This window comes from Hemiscyllium ocellatum, unplaced genomic scaffold, assembly GCF_020745735.1.
Source record: "Hemiscyllium ocellatum isolate sHemOce1 unplaced genomic scaffold, sHemOce1.pat.X.cur. scaffold_999_pat_ctg1, whole genome shotgun sequence".
NCBI lineage: Eukaryota > Metazoa > Chordata > Chondrichthyes > Orectolobiformes > Hemiscylliidae > Hemiscyllium > Hemiscyllium ocellatum.
The window spans coordinates 45,433-66,254 of NW_026869348.1; the positions used below are offsets into that span (position 1 = coordinate 45,433).

The window sequence follows — 20,822 nt, forward strand, 5'->3', positions numbered from 1 at the left end:
GATGGATGTGGAAGGCTCCATTAGGGCCTTGGATAGAGGTGAGACAGGAGGTGTGGGCACAGGTTTTACAGTTCTTGCAGTGGCAGGGGAAGGTGCCAGGATGGGAGGGTGGGCTGTTGGGGGCATGGACCTGACCAGGTAGTGATGGAGGGAACGGTCTTTGCGGAAAGGGGTGGGGAGGGAAATCTATCCCTGGTGGTGGGTTCCATTTGGAGGTGGCGGATGATTTGGTTTATGTGAAGGTTTATAGGGTGGAAGGTGAGCACTAGGGGCGCTCTGTCCTTGTTACGGTTTGTCAACATTTGAAATGTAATAGTGTTGGTGCTCAGAAATATTAGGCTCTTAACTGGAAAATCTATGATTCCACAACCAGTCAGGAGAATAACTTTTTTTATTCTATTCAACAAATTACAAAACAGTTTACAATAAACATTTACAGCTGTACAAGAGACAGCAATTTTACAAGGGAGAGGAGCAGCAAAGCTAGGCCCCAAACCCTACCGTTTGACCATTTTACAGGGAGATGAGGACAACCCTCAAATCCCAGTTCCACATTTAACAAGACAGTGACAATGACATTTGTACATTAAACAATACAGTTAGATACAGAAGTGTAGACAATACAGACCCAGCAAGCCCCCACCCCTCCCACCTTCTGACCACTAAGGCAGCCCACCCCTACCCACCTTCCAGTTCAGTCCACCCCGTGCCCTTCCAGTTCTGTCCACCCTCACACACCTTTTGACCACCTCTAGGACAGCCCGCCCTGGTACCCGCCTGGGGTGACAGCAGTTTGGACGGCCTACCCACCTTCTGGCTTCACTAACCACCCTCAGCACCTTTCGACCACCTCTGGGGCAGCCCACCCCAGTACCTGCCCAGGGTGACAGCGCTGAGGACGGCTACCCGCCTTCTGGCTCTCAGTCTGCCCCTACATACCATTGGGTTCTCACCCACCCTGTTGCACCTCTGACCAGTGGGCTATCCTAGCACACCTTTTGACCACCTCTAGGACAGCCTGTCCCAATTAGCCCTTATCGGGATGACAGCGCTCAGAACAGCCTACTCACCATCTGGCTCTCGGTGACTGGCATCAGGGTGGCCTACTCACCCTCTGGCTTTCAGGACAGCCTACCAACCTTCAGGTTCACAGGATGGCCTACCCACCTTCCAGCTCTCAGGGTGACACACGAGCCTCCCAACTCAAGGCCTGCCAGACCCAGGGACACAAGACAGTGCAGGTGATAGACCCAGGAAACACCACAAAAAAAGGGTCCTTTCTGGTACACAGTCCAAATTCATACACAAGAGTCTTCAAGATATAAAATCCATTGCCAGGAAGAGTCCACTCCAGTATACGATGTACATGGTTGGAAATGGACTCTGCAGTTTGGAGCGGACTCTGTTACTAAAAACAGAGTCCGCAACCAAGGGCAGAGTCCACTCCTGAAGGCAGCAAATGCACACCCCACAGCACAGTTGTTTAGTCTCCAGAGTCCTAGCCCAGCCTTGGAAAACCAGGCCCACTCACAGGAACAGTACATAGTACAGGTGCAGGTGCAGTTAACTCACAGCAGTTTGGTCCACTCTTGAGGGAAAGTCTTCTCCCAAACTCCAGGATACAGCAACTGCTCACCTCCCAGCACACACACAGGTGTTCAATCTTCAGAGGCCCAGTCCCAGGCCTAGGCCTCCCCACAGGAACAGCTCCTCTGGTCAAGTGTATGTCTTCCACAGGGCTCAGTCCAATCACCAATAAAAAGTGAAGATACATACAAAGAGCAAAGAAAACTGGAGTCCAAGGGCTAAGCCCTACCATAAAAGTAACATTGTCCTTTTCTCAAAAAAAGGAGAGAGAAAAGAGTAACACAGGCTGTAACCAGCCAGTGAATCAACAATCCCCTAATGAGAACTGAGTTACACCTGAAACACATTCTGTGCATCAGGAGTTTAACAATCAGTCCTCACTAAGAGGAATACCAGTTAACAAACTGGTTAAGTAGTTCAGCCAGTTCAGGAATCAGGTTTCCCCTTCCAGAAAAAAAAGGAACAGTAACATACTGACTATAACACCAGCCAGCACAGAGTCAGGCCCCCTAAACTGAGGGGGTGCTGAATCTCCTGTTTATTTTTTTATTTTATTAACCAAATTACAAAACAGTTTACAACAAACATTTACAGCTGTACAAGAGACAGCAATTTTACAAGGGAGGAGCAGCAGCAAAGCTAGGCCCCAAACCCTACCGTTTGACCATTTTACAGGGAGATGAGGACAAACCTCAAATCCCAGTTCCACATTTAACAAGACAGTGACAATGACATTTGTACATTAAACAATATAGTTACATACAGAAGTGCACACAATACAGACCCAGCAAGCCCCCACCCTTCCCACCTTTCGACCACTCTAAGGCAGCCCGCCCCTACCCACCTTCTGGCTCTCGGTCCACCCCGTGCCCCTTCCAGTTCTCGGTCCGCCCTCACACACCTTTCGACCACCTCTAGGACAGCCCGCCCCGGTACCCGCCTGGGGTGACAGCGGTTTGGACGGCCTACCCACCTTCCGGCTTCACTAACCACCCTCTGCACCTTTCGACCACCTCTGGGGCAGCCCGCCCCGGTACCTGCCCGGGGTGACAGCGCTGAGGACGGCTACCCACCTTCTGGCTCTCGGTCTGCCCCTGTATACCATTGGGCTCTCACCCACCCTGTTGCGCCTCTGACTAGTGGGCTATCCTAGCACACCTTTCAACCACCTCTAGGGCAGCCCGTCCCCTTCCCTGGGACGACAGCGTGTAGGGTAGCCCACAAGCCTTCCGGATCTCAGCCGCCCCTACACGCCTTCTGGCTCTCAGCTGTTCTGACACCTTTCGACCACCTCTAGGACAGCCCGTCCCGATTACCCCTTATCGGGACGACAGCGCTCAGAACAGCCTACTCACCATCTGGCTCTCAGGGTGACTGGCACCAGGGTGGCCTACTCACCCTCTGGCTTTCAGGACAGCCTACCAACCTTCAGGTTTGCAGGATGGCCTACCCACCTTCCAGCTCTCAGGGTGACAGCTTTCAGGGTGACGCATGAGCCTCCCAACTCATGACAAGGCCTGCCAGACCCAGGGACACAAGACAGTGCAGGTGATAGTTACAGGAAACACCACAATTAAAAAAACAGAGTCCTTTCTGGTACACAGTTCAAATCCATACATAGAGTCTTCAAGATATAAAATCCATTGCCAGAAAGAGTCCACTCCAGTATACGACATGCGTGGTCAGAAATAGAGTCCATTCCAACCTGCAGAGTCCATTACTAAAAACAGAGTCCACAACCAAGGGCAGAGTCCACTCCTGAAGGCAGCAGATGAACATCCCACAGCACACAGGTGTTCAGTCTCCATAGAGTCCTGGCCCAGCCTTGGAGAGCCAGGCCCACTCACAGGAACAGTACATAGTACAGGTGCAGTTAACTCACAGCAGTTTGGTCCACTCTTGAGGGAAAGGTGTTCTCCCAAACTCCAGGATACAGCAACTGCTCACCTCCCAGCACACAGTGTTCAATCTTCAGGAGGCCCAGTCCCAGGGCTAGGCCTCCCCACAGGAACAGCTCCTCTGGTCAAATGTATGTCTTCCACAGGGCTCAGTCCAATCACCAATTAAAAAGTGAAAATACATACAAAAAGCAAAGAAAACTAGAGTCCAAGGGCTAAGCCCTACCATAAAAGTAACATTGTCCTTTTCTCAAAAAAAAGGAGTGTAGGAAGAGAAAAGAGTAACACAGGCTGGAACCAGCCACTGAATCAACAATCCCCTAATGAGAACTGAGTTACAACTGAAACACATTCTGTGCATCAGGAGTTTAACAATCAGTCCTCACTAAGAGGAATACCAGTTAACAAACTGGCTAAGTAGTTCAGCCAGTTCAGGAATCAGGTTTCCCCTTCCAGAAAAAAGGAAGGAACAGTAACATACTGACTATAACACCAGCCAGCACAGAGTCAGGTCCCCTAAACTGAGGGGGTGCTGAATCTCCTGTTTATATCTGTCAGCCAGGACTCCCTGATTGGACCAGCTTAACAACCTCAATCAGGAAATGTAGTTTCAGTGGCCAACCTGGCTGACCTCATGAATGTCTTGGCAGTTCCTTCTGAAGATAAAAATGTGGTCAGCCAGTCATGTGAGCTGGGCTGAGCATACCTGAGGACTCTAGTTGGGAAGTGAGGAGTTGGAAGCTGAGTGTTTTTCAGCACCTGTGATGGTTCCTCTAGTCAAATAGACTGAGGTAAACGGACAGAGCTGAGCAGGTTCTGGAGTGATTGAAGGATCCATTATTGTACTTTGACAGCACTGCGATTGGGTCTCTTGTTAACCTGCTTCTGGTCAAGCACGAGGTCCAAAATGATGTACAAATTCAGTCTAGTTCCTTCCTAACATTGCTGAACTGGCTCTCTTTTGATATCTCATTGACAGTGTCAGACAGTGTGTATCCTCCATGGACAGAGGAGTGTGTAGTGCCTCTGCCATTCACTCTCTGTTTTTTCCTAGACTCCTCTTTCCTGCACACTTCCAGGTATCGCACTATGATTCCAATGGGACTTTGGTAACAGAGACAGACACTGAAATGGTGAGTTATCTCTTCAGGCAGAGGCTGAATTCAGAGATTTTCAGACACCTTCCAAAACAGTGCTGCTGGCATAGCTTGCTTCTTCCAGAACTATGGCATTCCCCTCTCCACCACAGTGGTTGACAGGTCCCTCAACCATATCTGACCTACCTGTGCTTCAGCCCTTGCCCCTTCTCATCACTCATAACAGCATGATTCAGTCCCTCACATCCTCACTTTTCACTGCACCAGCCTTCACATTCTCCGCCATTTCAGACAACTCCAGAGCAAAAACCAAACACATATTCCCCTCACTCCTACTGTCTGTGTTTTTCAAGGATTGTTCCCTTTGGGACACCCAAGTCCATTTATTGACCACCAGCATGGTGGCGCAATGGTTAGCACTGCTGCCTCACAGCGCCAGAGACCTGGGTTCAATTCCTGCCTCAGGCGACTGACTGTGTGGAGTTTGTACTTTCTCCCCGTGTCTGCGTGGGTTTCCTCCGGGTGCTCCGGTTTCCTCCCACAGTCCAAAGATGTGCGGGTCAGGTGAATTGGCCATGCTAAATTGCCCGTAGTGTTAGGTAAGGGGTAAATGTAGGGGTATGGGTGGGTTGCGCTTCGGCGGGTCGGTGTGGACTTGTTGGGCCGAAAGGCCTGTTTCCACACTGTAAGTAATCTAATCTTAAAAAAAAACACCATCCCCCCTTCCGATGTAACCACAGAATGTGTAACAGCTGCCCCTTCACCTCCTCCCTGATCACCATCCCAGTCATTCCAGGTGAAGCTGCATTCTACCTGTACCTCCTCCAACCTTGTCTTTGTATTCACTGCAGCCATTGGAGAAGCCACACACAGACTGGGTGACCATTTGTGTTACTTTTCTGGTCTGTGTACAAGCAGGACCCTGATCTTCCCGTAGCCAGTAATTTTAACACAGTGTCCTGCTCGCTTACCCACTTGTCTGTCCTCCGCTTGCTGCAGTGCTCCAATGCAAACTGAAGGAGCGACATCTCATCTTAAGACTACGTTACATCCTCTGGATTTCATTATGTGTTAAACACCTTCAAATTGTGATTCAGCTCCTGTTTCTTCCCTTTCCATTAGCTTTACTTGTTACAGTCTCTGTCACCATGTTCTTCCTCCCTTCCCACACTCCAGTGAGACTGTCTGTCCTTGCAATTCTGGCAATTAGACACACCATTGTTCTTCCATGCTCACATCCCAATCACTTCATCTGTACTTTCAACAATTTTTCTTCCCCAGCACTCTCCACCCCAGTACCCTCCCATCCACACCCTCAACTGGAGCGTACTTCACTTCAGCTCTGAATCAAAGCCAGCTACACTCAAAATGTTGTTTTGCTCTCCCTCCATGGATGCTGCCTGACCCGTTGTGATCTCCAGCATTTGTTGGTTTCAGTACAGAATCCAGCATCTGCAGTAACTTGCTCCTACATGCATCACAAGCTCGTCTCCATGGGACAGTGAGATTCCAACTCCACACTCTGTGGTCAGAGTCTTTACTTCAGCTGATGGTATGGTCCATTTAACACACAGCTGAACTGTGGGTAGTGTGATCGCTTGTGATCATGTTAGTCTCAGGAGATATAATACTGAGATGTTTTATATTTCTATTTATTTATCCATTTGTGGGAAGTGGGTGTCATTGGCTGGGCCCAGCATTTAATGCCCATCCCTATTTGCCCTTGAGAAGGTGGGGGGTGAGCTGCCTTCTTGACCCACTGCAGTCCATGTGCTGTGGGTTGACTCACAATGCCCTGAGGGAGGGAATTCCAGGATTCTGACTCAGTGACAGTGAAGGAACAGCGATATATATACAAATCAGAACGGTGAGTGGCTTGGTGGAGATCTCTCTGCCACCCTTATCCTTCCACGTGGAGTATTCCATCACATTCCTGACTTGTGCCTTGTCGATGGTGGACAGGCTTTGGGAAGTCAGGAGGCCATGGAGTCCTACAGCACAGAGAGAGGCCCTTTGACCCAAACTGCTCCACGCTAACCAAAATATCCATCCACACTAACCCCATCTCCCTGCACTTGGCCCATATCCTTCTAACCCTTTCCTATCCATGGATTTGTCCAAATGCCTTTTAAATGTTGTTAATGTACCCACCTACCCACTGGCAGCTCATTCCCCGTGTGTACCACCCTCTGTGTAAAAACGTTTCCCCTCAGGTTCCCTTTTATTCTTTCCCCTCTCACCTTAACCTGATGCCCTCTAGTCCCCAATTCCCCAACCCTGGGAAAGAGGCTGAGTGTATTCACCCGATCCATCACTTTCATGACCTGATACACTTCTGGAAGGTTCCCCCCTCAATCTCCTACATTCTGCAGAAAAAAGTCCTAGTTTGTCCAAGCTCTCCCTGTAACTCAGACCCTTGAGTCCAGGCAGCATCCTTGTAAATGTCTTCTGCACTCTTTCCAGTTTAATAACATCCTTCCTATAGCAAGGTGATGAAAACTGAGCACAATACCCAAGTGCAGCCTCACCAACGTCCCGTATAACTGCAACATACCTCCCCAACTTCTACACTCAATGCCCTGACTGATGAAGGCCAGTATGCCAAAAGCCCTGTCTCCCTGGGATTCCACTCTCAGAGAACCGTGCACCTGAACTCCAAGGTGCCTCTGTTCCACTACACCCCTTAAGGCCCAACCATTCTCCATGAAACTTCTGCCTTGATTTGACTTTCCAAAATGCCAGACCTCACACTTGTCTAGATTAAACTCCATTTGCCATTTCTTGGCCCACCTCCTCAGCTGATCAAGGTCCTGCTGCAATTTCTGAGAACCTTCCTCACTGTCCACGCTACCACGTATTTTAGTATCATCTGCAAACTTACTAACCATGCCTTGTATATTCCCATCGAAATCACTGAGATAGTGGGTCCAGCACCGACCCCTGAGGCACTGCCCTAGTCACACACCTCCAGTCTGACAAGCAGCATTCCACTATTACCCCCTGCTTCCTACCATCAAGCCAATTGTGTGTCCAATTTGTCAGCTTCCCCTGGATTCCTTGCAAAGCTTATCAAAGGCTGCACTGATCTCCATACAGACTCCATTTACTGCCCTGCCTTCATCACCTTCCCGGTCACTTCATCACAGAATTTGAGTAAATTTGTGAGGTATGATCTCCCATGCACAAAGCCATGCTGACCTTTCCTAAGCCAGGCTGAGCACGGTGGCACAGTGGTTAGCACTGCTGCCTCACAGCACCAAGGTCCCAGTTCAATTCCTGCCTCAGGTGATTGTCTGTGTGGAGTTTGCACATTCTCCCCGTGTCTGTGTGGGTTTCTTCCGGGTGCTCCGGTTTCCTCCCACAGTCCAAAGATGTGCAAGCCAGGTGAATTGGCCAAGCTAAATTACCCATCGTGTTTAGGGATGTGTAGGTTAGGTGCATTCATCAGGGGTAAATGTAGAGCAATAGGGCAGGGGAATGGTTCAGGGTGGTTACTCTTTGGAGGGTTGGTGTGGACTTGTTGGGGCAAATGGCCTGAATCCAATCTGTAGGGATTCTATGATTCAATACGCAATCTTTCTAAAGTCATGTGTATCTTATCCCTCAGATTCTCCTGAAGTAACTTCCCTCCCACAGATGTTCGGCTTACTGCTCTATCGTTCCCAGGGTCTCCTTTGCAGCCCTTCTTGAGTAAAGGCACAACATTCACGACCCTCCAGTCTTCCGGGACCTCACCCGTGGCTAACGATGATGCAAATATATCAGCCAGGGCCCTGGCAATGTCTTCTCCAGCCTCTGACGGGGTTCTTGGATATATCTGGTCAGGACCAGGAGAATTATCCACCTTTATACAGTGTAATACATCCAACACCACCTCTACTGTGATATGGACTGGCCCCAAAATATCATCACAAACTTCCCCAAGTTCCCAGGTCCTCATGGCTTTCTCCACGGTAAACACAGAGGAGAGATAATCATTGAGGACCTCACCCATCTCCTACAGTTCCACATGTACATATTCACTTTGGTCCTTGGGGGGGGGGGGGGTCCTATTCAATCTCTAGGTATTCTTCTTCCTTTAATATAATTAAATAACCTCTTTGGATTCACCCTATCTATCTCATACTCTCTTTTCGCCCTCCTGATTTCCTTCTGCAGTAAACTCATGTGTTCCCTGTCTACTTCCAGGGATTCCCTTGATCCCAGCTGCCTGAACCTGAGCCGCACTTGCTTCTATTTTCTGGTCAGGGCCTCAATATCTCTTGTTATCCAGGGTTCCCTGTTCCAGCTGACCCTGCCCTTCACCCTCACAAGAACATACAGACCTTGAACTCTATCTATCTCCCTTTTAAAGGCCTCTTTCTCTTGCTGGAGGTCCCTCTGCCTGCAAACAATCTGCTCTGACCAGACCCTGCAAGCTCCTGTCTAATTCCATCAATATTCACCTTCCCCCAGTTTAGAACTTGAACCTGTGGACCAGTTTTGTTCCTCTCCATAACGACTTTGTCGGTGGCATGGTGGTTAGCACTGCTGCCTCACAGCGCCAGAGACCCGGGTTCAATTCCCGCCTCAGGCAACTGTCTGTGTGGAGTTTGTACATTCTCCCCATGTCTGCGTGGGTTTCCTCCCATAGTCCAATAATGTGCAGGTTAGGTGAATTGGTCGTGCTAAATTGTCCGTAGTGTTAGGTGAAGGGGTAAATGTAGGGAATGGGTCTGGGTGGGTTGCAGGTCGGTGTGGACTTGTTGGGCCGAAGGGCCTGTTTCCACACTGTAATTAATCTAATCTGTTTTAAAACTGTGGTCACTAGTTCCCCCCACTGTCACCTCAGTCATTTGTCCTGCCCGATTTCCCAAGTATAGGTCACATTTTTCCCCTTGCTGAGTAGGATCCTTTGAATATTGCTCGAGGGAATGATCCTGAACTCACTTCACAAATTCCACCCCATCTTAGCCCGTAACACTCTGGCAGTCCCAGTGTTTGTTGGGAAGCCACTCTGACAACCCTATTGCTCCTGCATGTCTCCCCAATCTCCTGCCATACTCGTACCTCTAATTTGTGGGGAATTCACCAGAGTATTCCTAACCTCTGACCTCCACTTGGATCCACTGCATTTATGTGGTAAGTCCATTTGAGATTCTGGTCAATGATAATCCCCAGGATGTTGATAGTGCTTGAGTTGTGACCATCTTCCTACAGTATCGCTGTTACTATGCGGGATCTGTGAGAAAATTCCCTGGAACACAAGTCTCTGCAAGTACCTGCTCAGGACTCAGGTAAAGAAACTGACAATTTATTTTCATGCTTTTGCACATTCTTGTGAAACTTGAATTTGAAAAATGAATGTTTGAGCCAGTAAAGTGTTACCTCGGCAGGTGCACTCACTGTGTAACTGTACTGGGGTGTGTTTATTCAGTAGGGTAAGGGTCACTCACTGTGTAACTGTACTGGGGTGTGTTTATACAGCAGGGTGAGGGTCACTCACTGTGTAACTGTACTGGGATGTGTTTATACAGCAGGGTAAGGGTCACTCACTATGTAACTGTACTGGGATGTGTTTATACAGCAGGGTAAGGGTCACTCACTTTGTAACTGTACTGGGATGTGTTTATACAGCAGGGTGAGGGTCTCTCACTTTGTAACTGTACTGGGATGTGTTTATTCAACAGGGTGAGGGTCACTCACTGTGTCACTGTACTGGGATGTGTTTATACAGCAGGGTGAGGGTCTCTCACTGTGTAACTGCACTGGGGTGTGTTTATTCAGTAGGGTGAGGGTCACTCATTGTGTAACTGTACTGGGATGGCTTTATACAGCAGGGTGAGGGTCACTCACTGTGTAACTGTACTGGGATATGATTAATTCGCAGGTTGAAGGTTACAAGCAATATTTTCTGTCCAGCTGTGTCCCTTCTATCTCATTCTTTTCTGCAGTGCTGTGATTGTGTTCAGTAATCGAACATATGTCATTGAACCTGTTGTTGGAGATGCAGATGGTCGTCATTTGTTATACAGAGCTGAAGATGTCCTGCCAGTACCGAGTCGCTGTGGAGTTGGAACTCCATCTCCTGGATTACCCCTGACTGATCACCTCCAGCGCTCTCAGAGGGTGAGTAATGAGCACTGTAACTGACTGACCAACAAAAAGGAAGGTGCCCCATAGAATTTGCTATCTGCAGACACAGCCTTCAGCTCAATCAGCTCATGGAGAGTTCCTTTACTCAGCACCTTCCCCTCTTCCTTCTAACTCCCCCTCACCTGTTTAAACTTGATATTGATGGAGTTTATGTCTTCAACACTGACTCCAGTGTTGAATCCATGGTTTCTCACTTCTTTCTATAATGCAAGTCTCCTGTTCTAAAGCCCTTCCATTTGATTGTTTTCTCTTTGACTTTTTGTTCCCGACTGTCGGTGACTGGGAACAATCCGTTCCCATCCATCTGCCCCATCTTTTCACTGTTATTTCAACTTTCTTTCCATCGTTGATTACAAAAATGTGCTTATTGCTAAAAATTCAAGCTACAGGGTGAGATTTTTACAACAGTGATCATTCAGCTCAAGGTAAATATTTTTCACTCAATACAGCAAAATGTGCCAATGATAAAGTGCCATGCTTCAACAAGGGGATAAATTGGGCATTTAGATTAGATTGATTGATTTATTGTTGTACGGAGATATAGTGGAAAGTGTTGTTTTACATTCTATCCAGGCAGATTATGCTGTACAAAGTGTATCAGGGTAGCAGAATACAGTGTTACAGCCGCAGGGAAGGTGCAGAGAGAGAGAGATCAGAAATAACACTTGAGATGTCTGTTCAAAGTTTGAAAGCAGCAAGGAAGAAGCTGGTCTTGAATCTGTTCGTACATGTGTTCAAATGTTTATGTCTTCTGCCTGACGGAGGAGGGTGGGAGGGTGTATGACTGGGGTAGGATTAATCTTTGATTGGAGTGGTTGCTTTCCTGACACAGTGGGAAATGTAGACGGAGTCAATGGATGGGAGGCTGGTTTGTGGGATGGGCTAGGCTGCGTTCACAACCCTCTGCAGTTCCTTGTGGTCTTGGGTAGTTTCCAAATGACAGAGTGATGCATCTGGATAGAAAGGTTTTTTATGGGGCATCTATAAAAATGGTTAAGAGTCCTTGTGGTCATAATGGCTCTCCTTCGCCTCCTGAGGAAGTAGCATTGTTGTTGTGCTTTCTTGACCGTCACATTGACGTGAGTGGACCAGGACAAATTGTTGGTGATATCACGCCCAGGATCTTGACACCATTGGCTATCTCCACCACAGCACTACTGATGCAGACAGGGGTATAGCCTCCACTCCACTTCCTGAAGACAATGACCAGCTCCTTCATTTTGCTGACTTTGCAGGAGAGCTTGTTGTATTTCACCAGGCCACTAAGCACTGTACTTTGTCTTGTTGTTGTTTGAGATCTGGTCTACAATGGTTATATTGTCAACAAACTTATAAATGGAGTTGATGTGCAATGTGGGTGTACAGTTGTCATTGTAAGGAGCAGGAGTAGGGAGCTGAGTACATAGCCCAATGTTGAGGAGTATTTTGAAGGGGGAGGTATTGACATGTTCTTAATGATTGTGGTCTTTGTGCCAAGAAATTGAGGATCTCGTTGCAGAGAGTCAGCCAAGACCTAGCTCTTGGAGTTTAGAGATGGATTTGTGTGGAATTATGGTATTAAAGTCTGTGCTGTAGTCAGTAAGCCTGACGTAGATATCCTTGTAATCTCGATGTTCCAGGATGAGTGTCGGGCTCGGGAGATGGCATCTACTGTGGACCTGTTGTGTTCGATGACAATTTTCAAAGAGTTAAGGCAGTTTGGTTGGCTGGAGTTGGCATGAGCCATGACTAACCTCCCAAAATACTTCATAATAATGGAGGTCAGAGGCCAGCAGCTGGTGGCTATTGAGGCTACATGATTTTTCTTTGACACGGGGATGATAGTGGTCTTTTTGAAATAGGTGAGAACTTCAGATTGTGGCCAGGGGAGGTTAAAGATGTCTGCCAATGCTCTGGCCAGGGTCCACACAGGATCTGAGTACATGGCCAGGGACCCTACCTGGGCCAGTCACTTCCTGTGGGTTCGCTGTCAAGAAGGCTGATCCTGCACCTGTGGAGGTGACTAAGAACTATTCGGATAAGTGACATTGTTTCAATGACCTGTTCAAAACAAGTAGAGAATACCCTGAGCTCATTGGGTGGAAATGTGCAATTCTGTATGACTTCGCTTTGTAGCCCATTAAGTCATGTAAGGTTTGTCACAAACTGGAGTTATCCATGTGGTTGGTCTAGGTCTTAAGTTTGTATTGCCTCTTGGTGTCTCTGATGGCCTTACAAAGGTGGTACCTGGATTTTCTTAGAGGTCAGGGTTGCCTGACTTGAACCTGGACTTCAATAAGGAGCAGATCTCCAGGTTCATCCATGGTTTCCACTTGGAGAATATTCACGTTAACTTTGGCATGCAGTCTTCGACATACTTACGAATTAATTCGATGGTGATAGTGGCAGACTTGTATAGGTTCTTCATATGGCCCAGTTCACCAACACTAAGGAGTCGTGTGCCTCAGGCCAGCACTGTGTTGTCATGCATCAATGGCAGACATAGTCACCCAGTTCCAACCTTCTGGCTCAGCACCAGCCTCATGAACTGTCATATCTGCCAATTTTCCTTCCCACCTTATCCGCTCTACCCTCCTCTCTGACCTATCACCTTTACCGTCACCATCATCCGCCTATTGTACTCCAGGCTTCCTTCTCCCCAGCCCCATTCCCTCTCATTTATCCCTTCACTCCGGATGCTTCATGCCTGTATTCCTGATGAAGGGCTTTTGCCCAAAACGTTGATTTTCCTGCTCCTCGGATGCTGCCTGACCTGCTGTGCCTTTCCAGCACCACTCTCTGGTTTCCATTTGACACCTCTCAGCCCAATTCTGCAGTTTATCCAAGACCCCCTGTAACCTGTAACATTCTTCCACACTGTCCACTACTCCACCAACTGCAAATTTACTAATCCATCCACCTATGCCTGCGTCTAAGTCATTCATAAAAATGACAAACAGCAGTGGTCCCAAAACAGATCCTTGTGTCATACCACTAGTAACCAGATTCCAGGCTGAATATTTTCCAACAACCACCACTCACTGCCTTCTTTCAGAAAGCCAGTTTCTAATCCAAACTGCTAAATCACCCTCAATCTCATGCCTTTGCATTTTCTCCAACAGCCTACCATGTGGAACCTTATCAAAGGCTTTACTGAAGTCCATGTATACCACGTCAACTGTCCTACCCTCATCTACATGCTTGGTCACCTTCTCAAAATCTCAATGAGGTTTGTGAGAATCGACTTGCAATTGACAAAACCATGTTGACTATCTGAAATCAAATTGTTCCTTGCTAGATGATTATAAATCTTATCTCTTATGATCCTTTCCAAAAGTTTCATCTCTCTGCTGAGTAGCGTCCAGATGAAGTAGTGTTCTTGTGACCTGCTCTGAATTGATATGGTTCTGTCTGTTGTGGTGGGCGGTTCTGCTTCCGGTTTTGTGCTGCAGTGGTCAGTAGATGGGGTCTATTTCAGCAGCTTTGTTAATCAAACCAATGGGTGAATACCAGGCCTCCAGGAGTTCCCGAGCCTGTCCCAGTTTCGTAACATTGTCCCAGTTGAATTGATGTTCTTCATTGGCTGTGTGTATTGACCCTTTGGGTGTTTTGTCCTTTATGTTATTACGTGGTGTTGACAGTAGAAATATAATCTGTAGTCTCATCGACAAACAGCTCATTACAACCTCAAATATTGTAAGTTAATTAACTTGGCAGAAACACATTCAAATGATATTCTGCATAATCCCATGAGATACTTGTGTACTCACAATGTGGATAGTAGCAAACCCTTCCTACTTTTATACTCCACTCTCTTGGGAATAACAATATTCCATTTGCCTTCTCTATTATCTGTTGACCTTGTATCATAGCTGCTTTGTGATCATGGATGAGAATTCCCAAATCCCTCTGTTCTACAGCTTGCTGCAGGTTCTTCTCCATTTCAATAATATTCAGCTCCTCTATTGTTGCTGCCAAATTGGGGAACCTGTAATTTCTCCACATTATATTCTATCTGAATAAAAATTAAAAGAACTGTAGATGCTGTAAGTCAAAAACAAAAAAAAATCGAAATTGCTGGAAAAGCTCAGCAGGTCTGGCAGCATCAGTGGAGAGAAATCAGAGTTAACATTTTGGGTTCAGTGAGTCTCCCTCAGAACCTTTATACTCGAACGACCAGGTGTTTGCCCACTCACCTCACCCATCTGTATCCTGCTGTAGACTCCTTGGGTTACTCTTGTCAGTTGCCTTCCCACCTATTTTTGTTGTCATCCTCAAATTTGGCTACAGTACATTCATTTGCCTCATCAAACTCATCAATAGAAAATGTAAATAATTACGGTCTCGGTACTGATCACTGTGTCACCCATTAGTTATAGATTGCCACCAGGAAAATATCTCCCTTATCTCAACTGTCTGTCTTCTATTAGTTGACCAATCTGCTATTAATGCTGAAATACTGCCTCCAAACACTGGGTTTTTGTCTGATTATGTAACCAAATGTAATGTCTGGGACCTTAGCAAACACGTTCTGAAAAACCAAATATATTACATTCACAATTTCCCCTTTATCAATCTTGCTTGTTGTAAGTAAAAAATGAGGTCTGCAGATGCTGGAGATCACAGCTGCAAATGTGTTGCTGGTCAAAGCACAGCAGGTTAGGCAGCATCTCAGGAATAGAGAATTCGACGTTTCGAGCATAAGCCCTTCATCAGGAATAAGAGAGAGAGAGCCAATCTCAATCTTGCTTGTTACAAAGAATTCTGATTAATTTGTCAGGCATGAGGACTGGAGGGTTACTCATGTTGTCCCCCTGTACAAGAAGGGTAGTAGGGATATTCCGGGTAACTACAGACCAGTGAGCCTGAGGTCAGAGGTGGGAAAGTTGCTGGAGAAGGTACTGAGGGATAAAATCTGTTTATATTTGGAAAGAAATGGGCTAATAAGTGATAGGCGATATGGTTTGTGTGGGATAGATCATGCCTTACCAACTTAATAGAGTTTTTTGAGGAAATGATCAAGTAAATAGATATATATAGACTTTGGTAAGGCATTTGATCAGGTTCCCCATGGTAAACTAATGGAGAAAGTGAAATCACATGGTGTGCAGGGTGTTCTAGCAGGTGGATAAAGAACTGGATGAGCAACAGGAGACAGAGTAGTAGTTAAAGGGAGTTTCTCGAAATGGTGAAAGGTGACCAGATGGTACCCAGGGATCAGTGCTGGGGCCACTGCTGTTTGTAATATACATAAATGATCTGGAAGAGGGCACTGTTGGTATGATCAGTAAGTTTGCAGATGACACAAAGATTGGTGGAGTAGCAGAAAGTATAAAGGACTATCAGAGAATACGGGAGGATATAGATAGACTGGAGAGTTGGGCAGAAAAGTGGCAGATGGAGTTCAAATCAGGCAAATGTGAGGTGATGCATTTTGGGAAGTCTAATTCTCGAGCGAATGATACAGTAAACAGAAGAGTCTTGGGAAAGGTTGATGAGCAGAGAGATCTGGGAGTGCAGGTCCATTGTACCCTGAAGGTTGCTGCACAGGTGGATAGAGTGGTCAAGAAGGCATATGGTACTCATGCCTTCATTGGACGGGGTATTGAGTATAAGAGCTGGCTGATCATATTAAAGTTGTACATGACGTTGGTTCAGCCGCATTTAGAATACTGTGTACAGTTCTGGTCGCCACATTACCAAAAGGATGTGGAGCTTTGGAGAGGGTGCAGAGAAGGTTTACGAGGATGTTGCCTGGTGTGGAAGGTGCTAGCCATGAAGAGAGATTGAGTAGGTTAGGTTTGTTTTCATTAGAAAAAAGGAGATTGAGGGGGGACCTGATTGAGGTTTACAAAATCATGAAGGGTATAGACAGGGTGGATAGAGACAAGCTTTTTCCCAGGGTGAAGGAATCAATAACGAGAGGTCACGCTTTCAGGGTGAGAGGTGGAAAGTTTAAGGGGGATACAGGCGGCAAGTACCTCACACAGAGGGTGGTGGGCATTTGGAACGTGTTGCCAGCAGAGGTGGTAGAGGCAGGCACAGTGGATTCATTTAAGATGCGTCTGGACAGATGCATGAGGAGGTGGGAGCAGATGCTTAGGAATTGACCGACAGGTTGAGACAGCGGAATTGGATCAGCTCAGGCTTGGAGGGCCGAAGGGCCTGTTCCTGGGCTGTGAATATTCTTTGTTCTTTGTTGTTGTTCTTTTATTTCTTCCCTTCACAAATCCATGCCGACTGCTTAATCATATTATGCATTTCAACCTGCTCTGCTCATTGGAGATGATCATTGGCGGGCGTTGTGTGGTAGGAATGTTACTCACCAAGTTCAGCTCAAACCTGGATACTGTCCACATGGAGTGACATTTGAATATGAATTGTTTCAGGATCTGAGTTATGGTGAATGATGGGTGTCTCTAAGGTCTCCGTTATTTCCATATTGAGGACCATTGCTGGTGTGGGGTAATGTCTGTGTAACCATGGTTACCAACGCGTCAACGCCGGAGGAGGAGAGGGGATTAATGAAGGGAAATGGGGAAGCGATCAAGATAGTGTAAGGAGGGTGTCAGGTAAAAGGAGGGAAAAAGAAGGCATAAAAGCAAGAGAGGGAAGAGGTGAGAGTCCGGTGAAAGACTGACAAAACAAAGAGACAATGTGTGGAAAGAGAGAGAGAGAGGAAGTAACTGATCAATTGAGAAATATAACCAGGAATGCAATAAAATACTGGGTATTAAATGAGAAGGTACTAAGAGTGCTGAGCCTTGAGCTGTAATTATCCTCCTTCCAACCAGGGCGCCTGTCTCAGTGTCCCTCTGTCACACTGACGGACATTTTCTCTTTGCCAGGTCAAAAGGAATGTGCTACAAGAGATGAGATACCTGGAGTTGGTGCTTGTAGCTGATCGTGAAATGGTGAGTGTCTTCACTGCGCACGTCAGTGATGGGTAGCTGAAGCCTGTTGGGGGTGTGCGGTGGGTCAATAGGACACATCAAAACAATGGGCTTGGCTGGGAAGGGAGAAGGAGGAATGGAAGCTGTCAGTTAGGGTAATGGTGGCCTTGGGTTCTCAAAGGCAGGAATGTTTCAGAGGAATGACTGAGGCGGGGGAGAAGTTCCATGATTTCTATTCATGCGATTGTGTACAAAAGATCAACCAGCTGAAGTTTGAAAATGTAATAAGTTCAGGAGAAGCATGTGACCTGATCCAGAAAACAAAAGAACAAACAACAGCACTGCAGGAAATGGACAACCTGGCTTGGAGTGACATGATCAGTCCATCCTGATCAGAGTAAGATCTCAGCTCCAGCAGGCAGCACAGACCCTCAGAAAATGAGGGATACAAGTCAAGATGATGAAACTCACAATGAGACATTGATAAGAGAACAGGCATGTGTGGAGGAATGACTACAACCAAGAGAAGGTTAAAAATCACACAACACCAGATTCTAGTCAGACAGATTCATTTTCAAATACAAGCTGACAGGGTGCTGTTCCTGTATCAAAGACTAAAATGTCATACAACTAATTTGATGTATTGAACAAACCGAGATTGCTGTGAAGTCTTTAATCACATAGGACAGGTTGTAGATTTTGATTCATTAATATATTAATCCCAGAACTTCTTTCAAATCATAGAACATAGAACAATACAGTACAGAACAGGCCCTTCGGCCCACGATGTTGTGCCGAACATCTATCCTAGATCAAGCACCCATCCATGTACCTATCCAATTGCCGCTTAAAGGTCACCAATGATTCTGACTCTACCACTCCCACGGGCAGCGCATTCCATGCCCCCACCACTCTCTGGGTAAAGAACCCACCCCTGACATCTCCCCTATACCTTCCACCCTTCACCTTAAATTTATGTCCCCTTGTAACACTCTGTTGTACCCGGGGAAAAAGTTTCTGACTGTCTACTCTATCTATTCCCTGATCATCTTATAAACCTCTATCAAGTCACCCCTCATCCTTCGCCATTCCAACGAGAAAAGGCCGAGAACTCTCAACCTATCCTCGTACGACCTATTCTCCATTCCAGGCAACATCCTAGTAAATCTTCTCTGCACCCTCTCCAAAGCTTCCACACCTTTCCTAAAGTGAGGCGACCAGAACTGCACAAAGTACTCCAAATGTGGCCTAACCAAAGTCCTGTACAGCTGCAACATCACTTCACGACTCTTGAATTCAATCCCTCTGCTAATGAACGCTAATACACCATAGGCCTTCTTACAAGCTCTATCCACCTGAGTGGCAACTTTCAAAGATCTATGTACATAGACCCCAAGATCCCTCTGTTCCTCCACCTGACTAAGAACCCTACCGTTAACCCTGTATTCCGCATTCTTATTTGTTCTTCCAAAATGGACAACCTCACACTTGACAGGGTTGAACTCCATCTGCCACTCCTCAGCCCAGCTCTGCATCATATCTAAGTCCCTTTGCAGTCGACAACAGCCCTCCTCACTGTCCACAATTCCACCAATGTTCGTATCATCTGCAAATTTACTGACCCACCCTTCGACTCCCTCATCCAAGTCATTAATAAAAATTACAAACAGCAGAGGACCCAGAACTGATCCCTGCGGACCTCCACTTGTAACTGGGCTCCAGGCTGAATATTTACCATCTACCACCACTCTCTGACTTCGACCGGTTAGCCAGTTTTCTATCCAATTGGCCAAATTTCCCTCTACCCCATGCCTCCTGACTTTCTGCATAAGCCTAACATGGGGAACCTTATCAAATGCCTTACTAAAATCCATGTACACTACATCCACTGCTCTACCCTCATCCACATGCTTGGTCACCTCCTCAAAGAATTCAATAAGACTTGTAAGGCAAGACCTACCCTTCACAAATCCGTGCTGACTGTCCATAATCAAGCAGTGCCTTTCCAGATACTCATAAATCCTATCCCTCAGTACGCTTTCCATTACTTTGCCTACCACAGAAGTAAGACTAACTGGCCTGTAATTCCCGGAGTTATCCCTATTCCCTTTTTTGAACAGGGGCACAACATTCGCCACTCTCCAGTCCCCTGGTACCACCCCCGTTGACAGTGAAGACGAAAAGATCATTGCCAACGGTACTGCAATTTCCTCTCTTGCTTCCCACATAATCCTAGGATATATCCCGTCAGGCCCGGGGGACTTGTCTATCCTCAAGTTGTTCAAAATGTCCAACACATCTTCCTTCCTAACAAGTATCTCCTCTAGCTTACCAGTCCGTTTCACACTCTCCTCTTCAACAATACGGTCCCTCTCATTTGTAAATACTGAAGAAAAGTACTCATTCAAGACCTCTCCTATCTCTTCCGACTCAATACACAGTCTCCCACTACTGTCCTTGATCGGACCTACCCTCGTTCTCGTCATTCTCATGTTTCTCACATACGCATAAAATGCCTTGATCCTATCCGCCAAGGATTTTTCATGCCCTCTCTTAGCTCTCTAATCCCTTTCTTCAGGTCCCTTCTGGCTATCCTGTATCCCTCCACTGCCCTGTCTGAACCCTGTTTCCTCAACCTTATGTAAGCCTCCTCCTTCCTCCTTTCAAGACATTCAACCTCCCTCGTCAACCAAGGTTCCCTCACACGACCATTTCTTTCCTGCCTGACAGGTACATACATATCAAGGACACGTCGTATCTGCTCCTTGAAAAAGTTCCACATTTCCACCACATCCTTCCCTGACAGCCTATGCTCCCAACTTATGTTCCTCAAATCCTGTCTTACAGCATCGTAATTTCCCTTCCCCCAATTGTAAAATCTACCCTGTTGTGCGCACCTATCTCTCTCCATAACCAAGGTGAAAGTCACAGAATTGTGGTCACCATCACCAAAATGCTCACCCACTAACAAGCCCATCACTTGTCCCGGTTCATTACCGAGTACCAAATCCAATATGGCCTCCCCTTCGTCGAGCTTATGCCCGAAACGTCGAATTTCCTGTACCTTGGATGCTGCCTGACCTGCTGTGCTTTAACCAGCAACACATTTTCAGCTCTGATCTCCAGTATCTGCAGACCTCATTTTCTACCCTTGGACAATCTACATACTGAGTTAGAAAAGCTTCCTGGACACATTGCACAAACACCGCTCCATCCAATCTACTTTGATCTAA

At 46.8% G+C, this 20,822-nt stretch overlaps 1 protein-coding gene across 1 annotated transcript in view; it reads left to right on the forward strand.

Moving 5' to 3' along the window:
* LOC132815006 (disintegrin and metalloproteinase domain-containing protein 12-like) overlaps positions 1–20,822 on the forward strand; it is a gene marked incomplete at its 3' end in the record, with an annotated part of 130,937 nt that overhangs the window by 34,764 nt on the left and 75,351 nt on the right. The window contains exons 4-7 of the mRNA XM_060823623.1: positions 4,540–4,618; positions 9,782–9,858; positions 10,516–10,690; positions 17,545–17,610. Coding sequence (XP_060679606.1) covers positions 4,540–4,618; positions 9,782–9,858; positions 10,516–10,690; positions 17,545–17,610 — 397 coding nt within the window. The remainder of the gene's footprint in view (positions 1–4,539; positions 4,619–9,781; positions 9,859–10,515; positions 10,691–17,544; positions 17,611–20,822) is intronic.